General features: G+C 33.0%; 1 protein-coding gene across 3 annotated transcripts; it reads right to left on the minus strand.

Moving 5' to 3' along the window:
- Positions 1–5095: 5095 nt before the first annotated feature.
- LOC130820259 (uncharacterized) lies at positions 5096–20397 on the minus strand. 3 transcript variants are annotated; one of them, XM_057685569.1, is made up of 6 exons: positions 10880–11067; positions 10461–10683; positions 9368–9415; positions 9010–9093; positions 8747–8916; positions 5096–5436 (listed from the first exon to the last, which is right to left on the minus strand). In XM_057685569.1, the coding sequence occupies exons 2-6, from the start codon at positions 10477–10479 to the stop codon at positions 5338–5340; spliced, it is 420 nt and encodes a 139-aa protein (XP_057541552.1). In that variant the 5' UTR covers positions 10480–10683; positions 10880–11067; the 3' UTR covers positions 5096–5337. The 3 variants fall into 3 exon arrangements, 1 of the variants encoding a protein (XP_057541552.1); XR_009045142.1 differs by lacking the exons at positions 5096–5436; positions 8747–8916; positions 9010–9093; positions 9368–9415 and adding exons at positions 11374–11568; positions 11652–14067; positions 20215–20397 and having other exon boundaries at positions 10497–10683; positions 10880–11303; XR_009045141.1 differs by lacking the exons at positions 5096–5436; positions 8747–8916; positions 9010–9093; positions 9368–9415 and adding exons at positions 11374–11568; positions 11652–14067; positions 20184–20397 and having other exon boundaries at positions 10497–10683; positions 10880–11303.
- Positions 20398–20579: the final 182 nt, after the last annotated feature.

A 20579-nucleotide genomic window follows, 5' to 3' on the forward strand; every position in this document is an offset into this window, starting at 1 on the left:
ACTATTGATTAATCATGAATAATACCAACTTAAAAAAAGCAAACTATAGGTGATTATAAGACAAAAAAATTGGTAAATTAGTTAGTAAGCTAAAGTTGGTATTATTCAAGGAAAATACCCCATAACTTGATATCATTTATGGTTAATCAATAGTTGGTATTATTGTAGGAAAATTTTAAAAAAATTGTATTATTCACATGAATTTTTCCTTTAAAATTCGTATTCCAAGTATTATACTACCTATATATGTATGTGCGTGTGGCCTAAATTCTAATAAGAAGTTAATAATACTTCACAAAAACTTGTATAGAACGACTGCACATATACATATACGACCTTCAGTTATTGGGTTTATTTTAATCAGCCAATTCTTCATCTAACTCATATAGTTTAACCCAACATCCAAATACCCGCTTCATCTAAAAATTACGGAGAATTTAATTCTCATTTTAATACTTAGGATATGGATTTTAGTCCTTGTAAATGGCATTTCAACCCATGGTGAAGTTGACAGTAGTTGATGTAGTAAAGAATTAATATTTTATAATACTTAACTTATAAAGTAGATGTTAAATTACAAATAACAATAGTTATTTGATAGAGTAGAAGATAAATAATTTATAGTACTTAAGTCATGAAGTAGGAATTTCAAGCCTTGAAATGGACATATTGAGCATTGGAGTTGAGAATTTAAGGTTTAGAGTAGGATATTAAACGTAATTAATTGAGAAGGCAATTTAAGTTTTGGAATTGATATTTTAAGACTTGTAATTCACAATTTAATGATTGGTGTTGAACATTTACAGTATATTAAATCCTAAGTAATTATCACCAAGTATTACAAATACTAGTGGGACAAAATGTATTAAAAATACAAAGTTCAAAAGGAGTTCAAAGGATAGGACAAAAGGCAAATTGGAAAACCGAGTTAGCAAGAAAAGCCAACTCGAATTTCCTGGAATTGAGCCTAAAGCCGACTCTGCTTTAGGTACTGGAAAATGAATTTGTCCAGCAGGAAAAGCCGAGTCGACTTTCCTGGGAATGGACCTAAAGCCGACTCGACTTTAGGTTCTGATCAAACCGTTGTGACTTTACGTTTTCGTTGAATTAAGTGCATTGGATTACTTCTCTTATGCCATATCAATTCTGATGTTACAAATGTTTAATGAGGAGGAATAATGCTCATGAATACCTTAGTTATAATGGTATTGATTGATGGTCATTATGCTTTATCATCAATGGGTAATTAAATGAGCTATGACCCCTTGGTATACTTGAACTAGTATAAATAGGGGCTTGAAGAAGGATGCTTCATACACCTAATTTCTGAATTCTTTGTCCTTACTTTCTCTCTTACTTGTGTTCTTTCAAAAAGAGTTATAAACTTTTTGATAGAATTTCCAAAGTTTATAATTCACCAAATACTTTGTCATTAAGTGACATACCCTAAGTATTAAGGGTGTGTTGTATTGTTTGTATCTCGTTGTGGATTTTCAAGTCAAAACCCAAGTACCTTTGTGGGGGAAATATTACAAAAGGAAATTGATTACACGCCTACAACAAGTATCAAGTTTCCGGGTAATGGTTGTCATACAAAGTTTATCTTCAAGTTTGTTCTTAGTGTATTTTGTGTAAGTTTTATTTTAGCCATTAACAAAGAGAAAATACAAATTCCCAAATTGTAATTTGTATTTTGCATTATATTATATTTGTAATAATTGGTATAGTCATGAAATATTATGTTTATTCTTATGATATTTAAAAGATATTGATTATGTAGAAAATTATTCTATTTTATAAAATATTTACATTGAATTATAGTTTTATATGTTTATTCTATTTTATAAAATATGCATATGTATAAATTATTGATTTACATATTTGTTGTTGCAGTTAGTTAGATAGATGATTAAAGGAATTTTTTTGTTAGAGAGGTGGAAGAATTGATTAGAAAATAATGAAAATAGATAATAATATAGCAATTAGTTCTCTTATTTTGGAACATAAATTTACCCCGGGGGAGGGTGGGGGAAATCTTTTCCTCTAATGAGGGAAATCATCCTCCTTTTTTATTCATTTTTTTTATTTTACTCTCATTCTACATATTTCATAATTTTTTTAATTACTTTATTTGTATCTCTAATTACTTTTATTGCATTAGTTTGATTTTTTACGCCCTTAAATATTTACTCTTAATCCAAACGAGCCCTTAAATAAATATTTTCGATTGACAAGTAATGTATACTTTATTCTACTATATACTGAATTATATTATTGTATCAATATACACAAAGTGTTTAGAAGTAAAGCAGTAAAATTCAGAATTCATAGGGATGTGCTATAGTTAATAATTAGTTTTAATCATATCATCATACAATTTAATAAAAAGACTAGAAAATCTCACGTGTCATTATTTATTTAATGATTTGTTGTAAAATGATAAATTAATATGTTTCAATCAATTAAATAACTAATTGTCCAAATCAACTCATCTTTTTAAGCAGGTCATTTACAAACTATTTAAGTTTATTATACAAATAAACAATGTCATATCAACATATCTTAACAATTATTACTTCATCTTTAGTATATAGTATCTTTATTTTTATTATTACATAACTTTGAAAATTATATTTATTTATATCTTTGTAAAAAAAGCTTCGTGCATGCACGAGTTTTTATACTAGTATTTTATAATACTTAAGTCATAGAGTGGATGTTAAATTACAAATAACAATAGTTATTTGATGGAGTAGGAGATAATTAATTTATAGTACTTAAGTCATGGAATAGGAATTTCAAGTCTTGAAATAGACATATTGAGCATTTAAGTTGAGAATTTAAAGTTTGGAGTAGGATATAAATATAATTAAATCTAAGTTTTGGAATTGATATTTAAGGACTTGGAATGCACAATATAATGATTTGGTGTTGGCATTTTAACTCTTAAGGTTTGAAGTAGGTTATTAAAATAACTATTGGAGTAGACAATTTAAGGTATGAAAAATATATTTTAAGGTTTGAAATTGGTAATTTAAGGCTTGAAATTCACATTTAAGGTTTGGAGATCGGTTATAAATTTTAAGTATTTGAGTAGACATTTCAAGCTTTAAAATTTAGAATTGACAAGTTAAGGCTTAGAGTTGACATTTTAAGCTTTTGGAGTAGGATGTTAAACTTAAACCTTGGAAAAAGAAGGTTAAGGCTCGAAATGAGCATTTTAATTCTTGAAAAAGATTGAGCTTGGTTTTAAAGTTTAGTAGCATATATGCAATCGCCGCATAGGAGAGTTTCTGATAATATTTCACTTAATTTTTATAAATCGACTCTCCATAGTTAAATAAAAAAATTTTATGTCTATACCTTTTACTCCTTTATATAAATTGTGTTTACAAGGTTTTTTCTATAAAATTAATCGTATGAATAACACTCGACCAAAATTCTACCTAATTGGGCCAAGAGCCACTAAATTTTTAAAACCACAATTTTAATCATTAACAAAAAAATTACCTTTCAAAATGAAAGTAAATTAACAAATAGCAAATATCTCTTAATTGACATAGCTCCTCACTATTATATTAGATTATGTTAGCTTAATAATGCCTTCGACTAATGCATTTATGCTTTAGCTTAAATTTTATGCTTAGTAAAGCCTTAGCCTAATATACGATAATTTTTAGGCAAAATTTTACAGTATGCTTTAGTGTGTAGGACAAAGTAACATTTAAATTGGTTTAAAACTAGTGACTCTTTATCTACTGTTGTGGACTTATCTTCACCTCCTTCTCATATTTTATCTGACCAAGATAGTCTTTCTTTACGACGTAGCAATAAACCACGCAATCGTCCTTCTTATTTGAAAATTTTTAATTGTAATATCTCTACACATTGGTGTAACCTTGTTGCATATAATGATATATTTTCTACACACCACAATTTCTTATCTTCTCTTATTCACTGGCAGGAACCTAAAACTTACATAATTGCTTCCAATATCCTTTATGGATATCAATGCAATGAATCAAGAATTGCAAGCCCTTGCGTCTAATAATACTTGGTATGTAGTTCTTCTCCCTCCAGGAAAGAAACCAATAAGAAGTAAGTGGGTATACAAAATTAAACTTAACTCTGATGGATCATTAGAACGATATAAAGCTCCTCTTATCGCAAAAGTTACAACTAGAAATACGGGGTTGATTTTTCAAAAATTTAGTGCATTTTATTCCTTGTTGCTCATAAACAATGGAGTATATTTCAACATGATGTTAATAATGGATTTCTCCATGGTGATATTAATGAAGAAATTTACTCGACTATACTTGAGGACATACCTCACGCTTCTAATAAATATTTTGCATATTACAGAAGTCAAATTATGGTTTAAAACAAGCCTCAAGATAGTGGTTTGCTAGGTTGACAAATAAACTCGTTTATCAAGGTTTCACACAGTCTAAAAATAACATATTTTTATCTTATTGATAACCTGATGGTTGTACTACTCTTGTTGCAATTTATGTCGATGATGTTATTCTTACCGAAAATAATTTATCTCAAATGCATAGTTTTATGCATTATCTTCACGAAATTTTCAGTATTAAAAATCTTGGTAAATTGCATTATTTTCTTGGTATATAAGTTCATCAAGTATCTCAAGGAATTGATCTTACACAAAAGAAACTAATAAATTATCAAAGGATAGTGGTATCACATGTTTCAAGAAAGTTGTCAAACCCCTTCCCCTTCATACCAAACTCTTCAAAGATGATTCCATAGAGTTGGAATATAACTTTCATTTTCATTTCTAAGTCCCCTTGCTTGGACTATATTGTTCCCCAATTACTTGGTAAACTAATTAAAACTTTTAAGCTTAACAAAACTTGGATAGAAAATTTTATTAAGGTCATTTTGGATGTTGCCAAAACAAATATTGACATGGAAATAATTAATCTACCTAATAAAGCCCCTTAGTCTAGTGACAAGCATTCGAATTTGCAACCAAAGGAACACTTGGTAAACCTAACGACCGATATGCCAATCCTATGCTCAAATAACAGTAAAGAGTTGGTTATTAAACTAATCAAGCAAACAATGAAAATACTAAGAAATTCTTATTTAACCATTATAAAGCATGGCAACTGGCAAGGTCCAAAACATTCAACAGCTAAAATTATAATGAATCATATCACCAGTATAACCGGTTAAATGTCATTTAAAGAGAGCGTCATAACAATAGGCAACAGCCCATCAAATTATACATAAAAAGACCACCGTATTTGAAGTTTTGAGCTTCAATATGAATTTCAAGAATTCCTTCAACATAACAACCCGAACACAACTTCAAGCACCCATGACGGATCCAGAGTTCTTTCGGCAATCATTCAACATATCAAGGTAGAACTGGCATTTGCTAATGTCACTTCCATAGTTGTTCAAACACTGCATCACAAAACCGAAAATGAACACCATAAGCAACAAAAGAGAACAATTGACAGGCCTGTGGAACATACAACAAAAATATGAAGTATTTATTTGTTTTGAAGGAACAGTTTGAAAACAAAAAATGCTTCAAGAGGAACAAGAACCATCTTCTAAATATGAGTTCATTTTGTTATTCTCTACTCTGCTTCGTTCAAAGGAATTGGCAGGGGAGAGACTAAACAAATGACTTTCCTTTCTCTCTGCCCTCTGGGTCTCCGTAGACCAGATGTTACATTTAAACTGTTTCTACTGCTTGATGCCACATATGTCCTTAAAAATCATATACTTTGTATGTCAAAAATACAAAAAGATATCTTCATGGAAGTAATTTGCTCAGATAAAATCTGGCACACTTTTCTCAAATTTGGGAAAAATGTTGCAACTAAAAAGAATGAAGTACAAAAGGGATTTAACTAGTGTCACACTTCTACTTCAAAATTCAATGATTTCCAAGGGATGAATACACATTAGGCTGACTTGATCTGCTAACTAGGACTGATACCTAATCCGAAATAAGTGGGTTGCTGACCCTGTTATATAAATGGGTTGCTCCTATGGAAGTAATTCTAGGATCAGTTTATTTTAATGTGAGAAGCATATCCAAGAATATTACATTGAATTAAAAAGCAATATAGCCTCAGAGAATATCAGCCTAACTTCAACAATGCTTATATAGCTATATGTAGATCTAGCAAAATCGTCGGTCAAATCAGATCATTTTATTATTCAGTTATATACAGGTTCATTTGTATTTGATTGACCAGTTCCGGCAGCATAGCGTAGAAACAAGGCCGCATAGCATCGCATTGGCCACGATGTAAAGGTTTCCAAAGCATTTGAATCGATATTTCATGCGTTGTAAAGGTGTAAAAGAACGCGTTTTGAGCTGTATCAAGGGATATCTTATGATTCGACCGATATTTAGGCGTTATGATAACCGCATCACTCCCATTACCAAACCACCGTTTCGTTACTATGATCATGACTGTTACCGCATTTTTACACAGGTCAATATAGCGGGTCAAGAATTTTGATATCTATTTTTTACTTATTATAAAACTTTTCAAAGTAAATGAAAAGGTTTTTTTATAAAATTATTTTTTTTTCATAAAACAATATATTAACATTCAATTTCTGAGACTCACAAGAGAAATGTTAACCAAAAACACAAAAATTGATTGATAATACAATGGGTGTGTACTTAAATAGGGCAATGAAACTCAAAAAATTGGCAAATTTCTTTAGAAAATGTAACAGAACGTTTTACTTTATCTCAAGTATCCGCATAAGATTGTGTGGGGTCCTTGATACTCGGGCATAGACGATACTTGACACTTCAATCTTTGGTTCACAATCTTGAAATTTTTTTTTATAAAATAGTCAAGTTGATCAGACTTAAACACGTATTTGTGTTCAACATGAGCATTAAAGTTCAAGTAACTTAACCAAAAGAAACAAGTTTAAATAGGTCGAGTTGAGAAATAGTCGTTTTAGCCTGCTTCTTTTCGCTGTGAAGTCATGTTCATGTGCATCATGTCACAAGTCAACATTTTCTAGATATTAGCCACTATTTTCATGTGTTTCAGATCAAAACTAATCAAGTCTACTCATATGCATGTTACATTTTAATATGAAAGTAAATTGCAAGAGGAAAACCAGTATTGTGAAGCTGGATTTAATGACTGAACCAAAGAGATATTTAGAGTACCCTGCATCCCAATTCCCAAACTAGTGAGACAAGTTGAAACTTGAAAGTGACTTATATTCTCCTGTCAAAAATGATACTCCTAATTGATACTCTTATCCTATATTTAGACTAATAGGAGTAATTAGTTTGAACTATATTTGTCCCAATCCAACAAGCAATAAAACCACTTCACGGAAGAAATGATTATAAGACCTCCCAACCAATTTCAACCTTACTTACTCCTATTAAATAGCATTTCTGTTGTACTCTATGTTACTTGGATTTTCCATTTTGCTTTACGTACCGTGTCCGATCTTTGATGCTTGGACAATAGTATGACACGTTGACACTTTATTTTAGGTATAAAATTAAATATTTAAACGTATCTGACACTTAGACACGTACCAGTATCCGACTTCAGTACCCGACCTAATAGTTACACATATATACACGTGTATATATATATATATATATATATATATATATATATATATATATCTATATATATATGTATATATATATATATATGTATGTATATATATATATATGTATGTATATATATATATATGTATATATATATATTTATATATATATGCACGTGTCAAAAGGATTCAAGGGATGTTAGAAGAAGTATATCGCTTGGGATGTAAAATGGAGACAGCAGGTCTACTGTTCCTAAGTTGGATGTTCTAGCAAAACTGGATTCTGGAAACAGCGCACTGTTCCTGAACTGCAGTCAGCCTACGTTAACTGAAAATTCTGGTTATTATATTTTAATTATAAATTGAAAATCGGATATTCGGTATCCGATCCGGATTTAACCGGCACCCAATAGTGATTTTTACTATCCGAATTACCGGATCAACCCAGTATCTGGTTTTGAACACCCCTAATGTGGACCACATCACATATTTATTCGAGACCCACTGACTTTCTAATCAATTTTTATGTTTTGAGACAACATTTCTTTAATGTAACCTTAAAATAAATATATGAATCTTCTTTATATAAAAAAGATTTATATATATATATATATATATATATATATATATATATATATATATATATATATATATATATTCTAAAAATAATAATGATAAAAATACATATTTTTTAAAGCCCTTGACCAATTGTAGACACAAACCTAGCAAGACCTCTAACTAGAACTTGTAATTCACTTAAATTTTAATCATTATTAGGTTGAATCAGGCTGACACAAAGCAAATTGATCCAACGACTACCTATATAGAGAGAGAGACATCGAGACATAGAGGAGGGTGGGGGGATTAAGCTGAAGGTTCAAATCGAGTCAAAGTTGTGATTTTCAATCTATTCAACTAAATAGATTATGTTCAGGTCAAGGGGTTTTTGATTGTTCATAAACAACCCAAAAACAAATTCAAACATCCGTGATCTAGTTAATAGGTATCCGAGCCATTTAAAAACGACCAAAACACAAACTCAACCAACCCTAATCTTGTTGACATAGTTGATACACTAACAACAAAGGTATTCCATCAATTCCATAAAAATGATAGTTGATAGCACAATATTCAGAAATTGAGAGAAGTAATCACATACATCTTGGAAGGCCTTTGAGTGGATTCCACAAGCTTCACCAGCACTGTTGGTGGGAGCTGGTGCAGAAGCAGCAGCCTCGGTAACAACAGTTTCATGTTGGATTGTGCGAGGACCCATGACAGCATCCACAGCCCTGTGTGCAACAGCACTTCCAGTTCCAAAAGCCATACCTACCAGAAACCATTGCAATAACGAAATAAGCAAAACATATAGCAAAGCATAAAAAAATTAAACATTGACATCTTTAATAAATCCTTGCATACCTTGAGCTATAGTGGAACCAATACCACTGAGCATTGATCCACCACTGGAAGCTTGAACTGGGGCAGGTGGAGGAGCATTGTGAACTGTAAAACAATTAATGATATATAACTAGCGATAGCGACTTAAAAAAGTAAAGCAATGGAAGGGTAATATACACTAAAAACCAAAAAGGCGTAAAGAAACATAGATTTGCAGATACCACAACCATCTCTACATCAGTTTCAACACCACCCATAACTAAAAACAAATGAATTGCAAGTAGAAGCAGTCATAAATCACTCTTTGCGTAAAGCAAAACAATTGAGCAAAAAATTTTAGTACATTGTATGTCACCAAGGTTAAAAAGTTAATGTATACCTGGCTGAGGAGCAGCAGGACGAGGAGCAGGGCGGGGGGCAGATCTTCCTGAATCATAGAATAAAAACAAATCACATAGGATTAAAGCTGATCAAATTTACTCAATTTCATCATTAGTAGAATTACATAAAATAATACATAGATAATCACTGCAAAAAAATAATCTACAAAAATCTTTTTATGTTGTGTTTGGGAACAGTAGTTTTATTTGGAAATCTACAATTAGCTCATTTGACAAATCAAAAAAATTGAGAATCAGTCCTATTTCACCCTCAATACAAAAAAAAAATAAAGCTGAGAGTTAAAGAATAACTATTAAAACCGTGTCATTCCAAAATTTTGAAACCAACAAAATAGTTCTACAACTCATCTATTACAAAAATTAACTTCAACGAATTCATATCCCCTATTTATTTGCTCTTAAGCATAGTCAAAAGTATTATTTGAAAAAGAAATTCTTCATTTATGATTTTTTGATTGAACTATTTGAAATGAATTAATTGATCCAAACCTCAGAATTATACTAAAGGTTCAAAAGAAGACCACAAATAAATTATGCGGCTACATTTCAATCCCAAACGTATAAACTAGAGCAATGGCCCAATCACATCAGTAAACACACAGAAAAAAGTATCTCAAAAAAGAATCAATCAATAAGATTATCTTTGGTTGAAATCACCTTTTAAGAAGTATCAAGTTACAAAAGAATACATCTTCCTTCACGTAATAGAACCAAAAACTTCCTCCATAATAGAATCAAGATTAACACATCATAGATATAATCTTCAAAAATATAAACGCTACAATAAACTTTCATCAAATGAAATCTTTCAAAAACTGACTTTTCATTAGTTTTTGATCCAATATGAATTTATTTTAGTCTGACTATTCATATCAATGTATGAAATCTTCAAATATTCAAAATTTACTTATTTTTCTAGTACTAGAGTATTAGAAGAACCCTATAACAAAACCCTAAAACTGAAATAAATTGGCGGAAAACAAACGACGAAATAAGTAATTAAGAAAAAACCTAAGTGATAAATTCAGTGAAACAAAAAAGAAAAATAAATAAGAGAGAGAAAAATAATACCAGAGCTCCGGCGAGGCATTTTTTTCTGATTAGGGATTTGGATGAAGAAGATTATTCTAGAGTTCTAGAGACGTGAAATGTTGGAAGTCGGCGATTTGAACTTGAGGTTGGAGGCTTGTTGTTCAAGCTTGTTGTCCAGAAAATTTCTCATTTTTATAGAAAGAGGAAGGCAAATAGTTTGGAGTTGGGCCCTCGTTTATCCATTCAACGGCCCACTTTAAATCTGAACCTCAATATATCAATAGTTAGTCTATTGAGAGATGGTTTCTTTGATTCAAATCCAGCACATTAAATCTTAATTAAATAAAAAGATGATAATGAGATAATCTACTAAAGATGTGCCTGCATTCAATTTGTAGTTAATGAAATCTATAATATGTAAAATATATGGATAATAATCAACATGCAATAATACTTACAAACTGTGTCATCGTCGGTACTGCGGAAGCATACTGGGCGGCTGCGATGATACCTTGTGGTGTCATCGATCGATGAGTGATGGAGAGGAACCACGGCATGTAATCCGCTGAAGTAGGTGCGCCTACAACATCGATCGGCCCACCTTGGGCCAGCAGCTCTAGCCTGTGCTCCCAACGAGCGATATGGCGCTAGTTTCTTGGGTTCCCGACCCTTGCGTCAGCTGTGATGGAGCTCCGCCTCTGTGTCACATGGCGGCAGGATACCCTATACCATCTCAAATTGGCGCAGTACGCGCTCAGAGAGATGCACTTCGACTATGTCGAAGCAAATCAGAGGCACAGATGCTCTCCACGCCCCTCACAATATGTCTGAGCGCTGAGGCAATGCAGCGTATGCCTCAGCGGGGTAACGGTCCCATCGAAACTACACGTGAAAATGTAATTAATAAAATACTCAATGTGATAGTTATAAGACTAGTAAGTAAAGCCTTTACCTGGTCAGCTCGAGGCATATCAAATTGATCGCGGTAGAAGCCCACGCCAGATCCTGTGTGGGTCCTTGTACGTCTATCAAAGGACCAACGCGATCCATACGGCACATGTAGGGGTGGAAGAATTGGTGGCGTAAATGCACCACGTCCCACAGTCCTCATTGGTTGCCCAATGAGAATGTGCTCCCACGGCCAAAGCTATGAATTACAGATATAAGTAAGTAAACGAAACATAAGAACAAATTAAGAAACAAAGCAATGACATGTAAAGTTAGTATTACCTGGAGAATAATCAGGGGCTCAGCGATCTCCTTAAAGTTCTTCCGTGAAGCGTCACAAAGTCTCCTGTACAGATAACCTAGGGCTGCGGAACCCCAACTGTAACCGGAGATTACCTCCCATGGTGCATCAAGCAACGTCAAGTACAAAAGCTGTACTCTGTTGCCAGTCTTGTCGGAGAACAAGACAACACCAATTAGATGTAAGAGATACGCCATGGTAGCCTCATCAGCACCTTCAGGGAGGTGCGAGAAGTTCTGCGCAAGCCATGTTACGCGCAACCCACTCCCTTTGGCTGCCTCTAGGGGAGGTCGGACTTCTAAGACCCTATGAACTATATCTTGCCAACTTTCGAGTTAGCGTCCAACGGTAGAAACAGCATGTCCCTCGATGGGAAGCCGTGTAAGCACAGCTACGTCAAGTAAAGTGACAATTGAAGTTACTTAACAAATGCCGCAAGCAAAACCTATGATGGGCATTTAGAGGTTTCTATTCCAGCTCCTCTATGGTTGCTACAATGCCCGCATGTCTATAAGAAATAACACATAAATATAAACTATGCATCACATGCTTACGAATACACGCCATAAACCAAGACCACGCAGCTATGCATTCCTTCTCTACTAAAGCAAAGGCAAGCGGGAAGATTCCCTTGTTCCCATCTCGAGCAATCACAATCAATAATGTATGGCGATACTTACCGTACAAGTGTGTTCTGTCAATGGCAATAAGGGGTTTGCAATACTTGAACCCCTTTATACTAGGTTTAAAAGCCCAGAACACACGTTGGAAAGTTATAATACTAGGACGGACGTACACACCAACATCATTATCTTCCTTAAAGAACCACTCAACTACAGTCCCGGGGTTAGAAACTTGCATTGCTTTCAAGAAGTGAGGAAGGAGAGGATAAGAGTCTTACCATGTCCCATGGATGGAGAGAAGGGCTTGCTGTTTAGCACACCATGCCAGCTTATAGGTCACTTCGACACCAAATTGGTCTTTCACCATTTGTCGCACCACAAAGACCTTAATTGATGAGACTTCAGCAACACAATTTCTAATAACATTGTTAATCACGGAAGATGTCAAATGAATGTGCCCAGCTGACACATTTTCAGTACTTAATCCACAACCCCCATGCTTCCCTTTATATGTAACAATCTCCCATGAAGGTGAATAGGAGCTCATCCTAGCCCTTAGCCTTCAAGCACACCCTCTCTAACACTTCAAGGTAAGCACGGTTTGATTTGAAGTCTCAGTTCGATACTCAAAGTTCCTACGAATATGATACAATCTAACAGCGTCCAACAAGGCATCCTTGTTATCAAACATCATACCCTTTTGAAACTCTCCTTCATCAGTGTAGGTTGTATCACATGCCAAGACCTTCAAGATTTGTCCTCAACGTGTTCATCTAAAGGGAGAACTAGTGCATAAGGTGTAGGAGCAACGATTGTTAGAATGTTGCCTAAGGTCATGTCATTAGCTAGAGCCTCCTCATCAACACCCACATCGTCCTCAGAAGGAGCTTCAGCGAATTAATTACTCTCACTATTAACATCATCCCAAGGCTTATATGTATCTTCTAAGTTAAAAGTATAATCATTTGAGACTTGAATTTAAAATTGATTGGGTTCATTAGAAGGAGAAGAGGAAGATAGCATAGTGGGATTTTTGGTTTCTTGGGTAGGAAAGGGCGTAGGAGAAGGAACAGACGAAGTTACATTCAGGAATACATTTGTTTCTACAACGTTGACATCTTGATTCCCTAGGGGTACCTCTTCTACATATAAATCTAAAGAAGGAATAGAGGTAGACTTTGAATACTCCCACATTGCATCTATAGCCTCCTCATCCTCAACCGAAAGAGCTAACAATTCTCCACTCATATTGTATTTAAAACTTACATTAACAGTAATTCTTGTAGTGTCAATGCCTATCTTAGAGATATAAGATGTTTAAATTCATTCAAGTTCATGTTTGAGCTGCATGCAAACAATTTACGTTTTCCCCCAACATACTTAACATTGCTACTACTTGATCGAATTGAACCATTACAAAAACATACGACAGTCACACGAAATAAAGTCATTTCTACAACAATACGTACAAAATCAACATCACCATCAAGTTCATAAGAAAGCAAGTACATTGTTCAAAATTAGGGTTCACATTCAAACATTCTCTACATTAAATTTAAACATTTTCTACATTAAATTCATGAACAAACAACCACATTATGAAAATCATGGCAAATAACAAGTACATTTGACATATTTATAGAGTTTAAGTATAAATGACCACTTTAAACGAAATATTTTTTTTAAAACAAAAAGAACTAAAAAAATTCATAATATAAAGGTACCTTAATAAGCTGTAGATCACCAAGGAGTAGTAATTTGCAAGTTTATGAACCTGCATTTAATTGAAACTTCATGAAGAAATATAAACCCTAAATTTTCCAAAAAAGAAAAAAAAACAAAAAGATTATTACCTGAAGTGAATGTAGTAAGATGACAGAACTAATTAGTAGTACAAACTTGGAATTTGATGAAATTAATTATAGGATTGAAATTGATTTTAATGGTAAAAAGAGGAGGGAGATTTTCGCGGGTTATTAGGGCTCTCAAACGAAGTAAAGTGAAATGAGGAAGAAGGAGAAGTGCAGATATTTAGCACACATAAAGTCGCTGTTACTAACAGCGACATTATGGTTTCACCAGTCAACCATTAAGTCGCTATTAGTAACAGCGACTTCACCCTTGACTAATTTTTTGACAATTTGTTTTAGTTCGCTGTTAGTCATAGCGTGTATACACCAAGCCTAGCTTTAAAGCCAAGGACGTTTATTTTGGAAAAAAAGTTTGAACAAAGCTTGTTTTTTGAATAAAGTTATTAAATTGTCTTATTTTTTTCAAAAGTTCCTTCAAGTCCCTGTTTCCTTTTTCTTAAACCAATTTCTTTCTTTTTTTTTTCTCCGCCCTTCAACATTTTTAATTTGTCTCATATCTAAAATGATAAACTCCCGTTCCCTTTGCGCCATTATTGGTTGTGGTCGAGCTATGTCAATGGCGACATCTTTTCATAATCATTTTTAAATTTAGTCACTTTAATTAAGAATGGGTGTTGAGCGTTGTTAATGGAGATGGTAGATAATAATGGTGAAATCCTGAAATTCTTCTCATACAAAATGAAGCAGCACCTAAATGTTTGATTTTGACAAAGGAAATTATGAAAGGACGAGAGACAGAGATTAGCTTCAAAATCCTCTCGGAAGTCGATGCGTAATTCTATGTCTCAAGATCGGCTTAATGGGCTTGCTATGGTGTCGATTGAGAATGATGTGTTGAATAAAATTCCTTATGTGGATTTGATCGATGAATTTGCTTCAAGGAATGCTCAAAGGATTACATTTTTCAAGTGATTGTTATGTAATTTTGGTGACTTTATATAAGTCTTCGGATTATTTTTGACATTTGGCTTAAAAAACCATGAATTTTTTTGTCGATAAGTTATTCACGAAATATATTACTATTGCTCAGGAGCCTTTTTTTTATTTTCACTCTGGGCCCCAATTCTCTCAAAGACGGCACTGGCTAATAATGAACTTGATGATTTTGAGTTTATAGTTTCTATTGTTATTTGATATGAGTTGTTATATACTATAAATTTGGTCAATAAATAATTATACTTAGAAGATATGCTTATTGGTGTTGCTATCGAAGATGTGAAGAAGTTGATTTCATTTATTAAGGACAATAAGAAAAATGGTTTTTCAAATGTTATTGAAGTTGCTAAAACAATTGCAATTAATATGGATATTGACCCAGTTTTCCTCAAAAGCATAAAGTTAAACGAAAATGGCAATTTGATGAAAATCTAGATGATGACAGTTTGCAATGTGCGGAGGAGTCGTTTAATATTAGTTTCTTTTATTGCATTATTGATCAAGAAATTGTCTCTCTTGATAAGAGATTTGCGCAATATGAACAATATGAAACTTTTTTTTGGTTTTCTTTTTAATTCTAACAAATTGCATTTATCGGATGATTCAAGCTTAAACTCTTGTTGGCGTTTGGCTGAAGCACTTAAGAATGGTGAAAAATGTGATGTTCAAGAGTGCGATTTGTATGATGAACTAAAGTTGTTTCAACAACTTTTGCCAATGAAACGTTAGGGCCACTTGAAATCTTAAAACTCATGAAACGTGTTAACTGTTTTCCTAATGCTATGATTGTTTACAGGATATTATTTACCATCCCTGTGACGGTAGCCAGTGCCGAGGAAAAGTTTTTCAAAGTTGAAATTGATCAAGACTTACTAGCGTAATTCTATGTCTCAAGATCGGCTTAATAGGCTTGCTACGGCGTCGATTGAGAATGATGTGTTGGATAAAATTCCTCATGAGAATTTGATCGATGAATTTGCTTCAAAATATGCTTAAAGGACTACATTTTTCAAGTGATTGTTATGTAATTTTGGTGACTTTATATAAGTCTTCGGATTATTTTTGACATTTGGCTAAAAATAACCTTGAAAATTTTTGTTGATAAGTTATTCACGGAATATATTACTATTGTTCAGAGGGCCCTTTTTTATTTTCGCTTTGGGCCCCAATATTCTCAAAGATGACACTGTGAGTGCATTGCCAAATGAATGATTCAAAAGTGTTTATATAGCTAGCGTATTAAAACATACTAAAAGTCATACACTGGGCGAAGTCGGGATTTTGAATTAGGGGACCAAATTGTCGATATAATTATCCCTTTTGAATAAAAAAAAACAAAGTGTTTTTGACTCCATATATTTGTCTAGTAAATCTTCAAAAAAAACACTATTAAATTTAAGATGGCAAAAATATAAACACACTGTAACACCCCTGAATTTCCGACCACTTAAACGAAACCAAATAACATCGAAAAGGACGGGAGGAAATCCAGGTGTTACAAAAAAAAAAACTAAAAAAAAAACCAATTGGAACTACTCTTTTAAATTGAGCTGGAAATTCGACATCATCTCCTTTGTGTATTGGAGAGATAAAAGATAAACTTGCTCAGAAATATAAAGACATTCATAAGAAAAAGACACGTCGGTCTAAAATATTCTATAACGGCGAAATGATCCTCGTTGGATTCTCTGTTGAATGCTAAGCATGGATCGTGGTTCCGAAGTAAACGCTTGAGTGCGAAAAGGAACAAAACAAATTTAAACATACAACCCACTAAAACAACACAACGGAAGATAAAATATACAAACGAATGTTTATCCACTATACTTCATATTTGGGGTTCACGAGACCCTCAAACAAAAAAATATAATCTCATTAGATTTATCCACTATACAATTCTATGTGACTAGGCCAAGTGCAGTATCGGATCCTACCTTCGGGAAAAAAAGACCCACTGATGTACCAATCCTGGGGAGAGGCCACCATATTGGGGTTTATAAGGCCCACATGGCAATACCTCGGTCAAGGGGCGGTATCGGCCATCCGGCGCCCAATGACACAAATATGCTCACACCTCCCGTACGGTAATCCTTTCGAATCTCACCTCGGGAACTAAACCAACTGGAGGTACTAACCCAATAAAGTCACGTCAATTAAGCATGATCTAATGCTTTATCAAATGGGAATAACTCGAGCTTTCTACTATTAATGAGTGCCCTGGGATAGCAAAACCCATTGAGGAACTCAAACAAATTATGAAATTCACCTATAAAGGAATCTTTCTTACTCCAAGACATATCCAATTCTTAAATAAATAAGGGGATGGTCCCTGCCTTCTACTAACACTCTCATTTTATTAGGGCTAGCAAAAGCTGACCCGACCTGCTAACCTGATCTGAAACCGACCCGAAATTAGCGGGTTTGGGTTTAGATTTTTGACCCAATTAATTAAACGGGTCAACCTGACCTGATCTGTTTATTAAATGGGTTAGGTTCAGGTTGAATATTTAAACCCGAAAAAAACCTATTTAACCCATTTATTAAATGGGTCAATCAGGTCAGGTCGACCCATATTTAACCCATTTATTAACCCATTGAAAATTTTAAATAAAGTCAAAATTCATAAAGATGATGACTAGAAATTTATTAACCCAAATAAAGTCATAACTGATATATCATAAAGACATAAACCCTAAAAATTAAACCCATTAAATCCATTGAAATTCTACGCGCCTCCTCTTTTCCTCTTCTCCTTTCTCTTCTCTCCTTTGTGCGACTGTGCGGCCTACACCTTCTCCTTCCTCTTCTCTCCGGCGTCTTCTTCTCTGTACGACTGTGCGCCTTCTCCTTCATCTTCTCTGCGGCACCAAGGTAAGTATTATTTTTTTGTTGTCCGATTTTTCTGATTTTTTTGATCGATTTTTTCTGATTTGGATTGTGTTCGATTTTTTTGATTTTTTTGTGTTTGATTTTAATGTTCATTGTTGTTACTGCTATTTTCATTGTTCTTAATGCCATCTTTAATTCTTCATAATAATTTGGTTCGTGTTTGTGTTATTTAGGGTTCGATTTTTTGGTTTTGTGTTTGATTTTTTTTGTGTTTGTGTTACTGCTATTTTTTGTGTTTGATTTTTTTGTGTTTGATTTTGTGTTATTTAGGGTTCATTGTTCTTAATCCTCATTAAATCTCAATTCTTTCTTCCTATTATTCTATACTTATTTTCTTTATTTACTCCATTTTTTGGTTTCCTGGCCAATTTTTGCAAGATTCATATGTTTTGGCTTTATCGGTTTGATTTCTCATTTTAGGTAATTTTTTTTATTTTTTTATTTTTATTTTACAACTTATTTTACAACATATATTGTATACTGTATAATCTTTTGAATGAAAGCTTTTGATAATCTTTTGTATAATCTTTTGAAGTTAAGTAATGTAAAGTGATAACAATATCTTATTTATGTATACTGTATTGTGTTAATACTGTATTAAATGAAAGCTTTATTTCTTATTTAAGAAGATTTCGCAAAATTTGTATACCATTGAATCTAAACTATTTGGGTCAAATGGGTCAAATGACCTGAAATATATGGGTTTAATGACCTGAAAAAAAAAGCAGGTTAAATGGGTCATTAGCAGGTTGACCCGACCTGCTACAGATCAGGTCGGGGTTTCAATTTTTGACCCATTTAATTAAATGGGTCAGGTTCAGGTCAAGGGTCTATTGACCCATTTATATATGACCTGAACCTGAAAATGACCCAACCCGACCTGTTTGACACCCCTACATTTTATAAACTATTCTAAGCGCAAGGATTGTATAATTGATAGCTCTTCATACAAAGTGTATTCACTAGTACATCATAGTTTCGATACAATGCATATTATCACAAATAAACAATAATGTCTTAAAGCAAATTGCATATGTAAGGGTTAGTTTCTGCATGTACGTACCTGAAGTTGTTGGCACTTTGCAAAAGTCAAAACAATCACCAATACAGGGTTTTATAATCTCTTATGAAGTGAGCACTTACCAAATTTAAAGTAGGTCTTATAAGTCAACTAATCTCATTAACAGCTACTAAATACTACGAAAAGTAGCCTTTAAACAATTCACAAGTATTAACACAATTTTAGAACATTCAAGCACTTGCCACGCATACTTAAGCTCACTTATAAAATATCGTATAGTCCGTGACTTAAAATGCACCACTTTCCAAATAAATTCAATGATGAAGTACATTCTAAGGAGAATTATTTTTTGATCAAAACAAGATTTGTAATACATCAAATTGAAATATTAATAAGATTCACATTACTTTAATATTATTATGTATATTAATGATATATATGGAATTAAAATTCTTTATTCTTAGAATCGTAATAATACTCGTAATAACGATAACAAGCTAACCAAAAATTATCCATAACTCGAATCAATTTCAACATCATGATGTGCTACTAACAATGCGTCTAAACCATTATTTGTTCAATAGAAGCGCATGCAACTTTTACCCATCCAACATCAATTTAACAACACATTTAACAAAGTAAGATAACATTTCAACATAAAACTATAAGAAAATAAAAAGAGAAGAAGAATAGCTCACAAAGCTTTCTTAATCATAAAACACTACAAATTAGTACATACTACTTTTATTTTCATTCCTAATATAATTTCAAGTCTATTCTTGTTCAATTTACCATTACTACTCTTACTCGTAACAAATTTTAATTAATCCATGTTCAATTTACATTACTACTCTTACCCATAACAAGTTGTATATCAATAGTACCCAACAACTACTAACAATTCATCTAACAACACATACAACAATAAGGACCAAATCTAATTTCAATAAAATCATCAACAAAGTTGTCTATGTACTGTAACACCATTGAAACACATTTTGAATACACTATTTAATCCTTATTCTCAATCCCAATCCAAACCCTAAATTGAAACATTCTTGAATCACAATTTTAACTCTTACCCATAACAACTCCATATAATTCACTCTAACTACTAAAGAGAAAGCATGAAATTAATTACTCAAAACAAAAGAATAATAAAGAGTAGCTCACAAGGATGAGATGGGAAGAAGGAGAGAAGTACCCTCCAAAACTACTACTTGTGGTGGGGGCAGCAAGTGGCGGCTGCCGTAAAGTGGCGGCAGTAGGTGGCGGCAGTAGGTGGCGGCGGCTGTCAGCTGCTGTGGTGGTTGGGTTGGTAATTGTGATAGTTGGATTCTTGGTGAGGGAGGGAGATGAGGAAGAATGAGGAGGAAGATAGAAGAAATAAATGGGGTAGTAGTAATGTACTTCGTATATACTACATTTCAGCTCATTTAAACTTTTACCCAATTTGAGTTTTTTACTTTTAAGACCGAATTTAATTTAACTTACACATATTAAATAATTTCTTTTATTTTATCTAATAATTAATGATATTAATAATATGAGTGTATTTAATAAAAAATA

Source organism: Amaranthus tricolor, chromosome 8, assembly GCF_026212465.1.
Source record: "Amaranthus tricolor cultivar Red isolate AtriRed21 chromosome 8, ASM2621246v1, whole genome shotgun sequence".
NCBI classification, from domain to species: domain Eukaryota; kingdom Viridiplantae; phylum Streptophyta; class Magnoliopsida; order Caryophyllales; family Amaranthaceae; genus Amaranthus; species Amaranthus tricolor.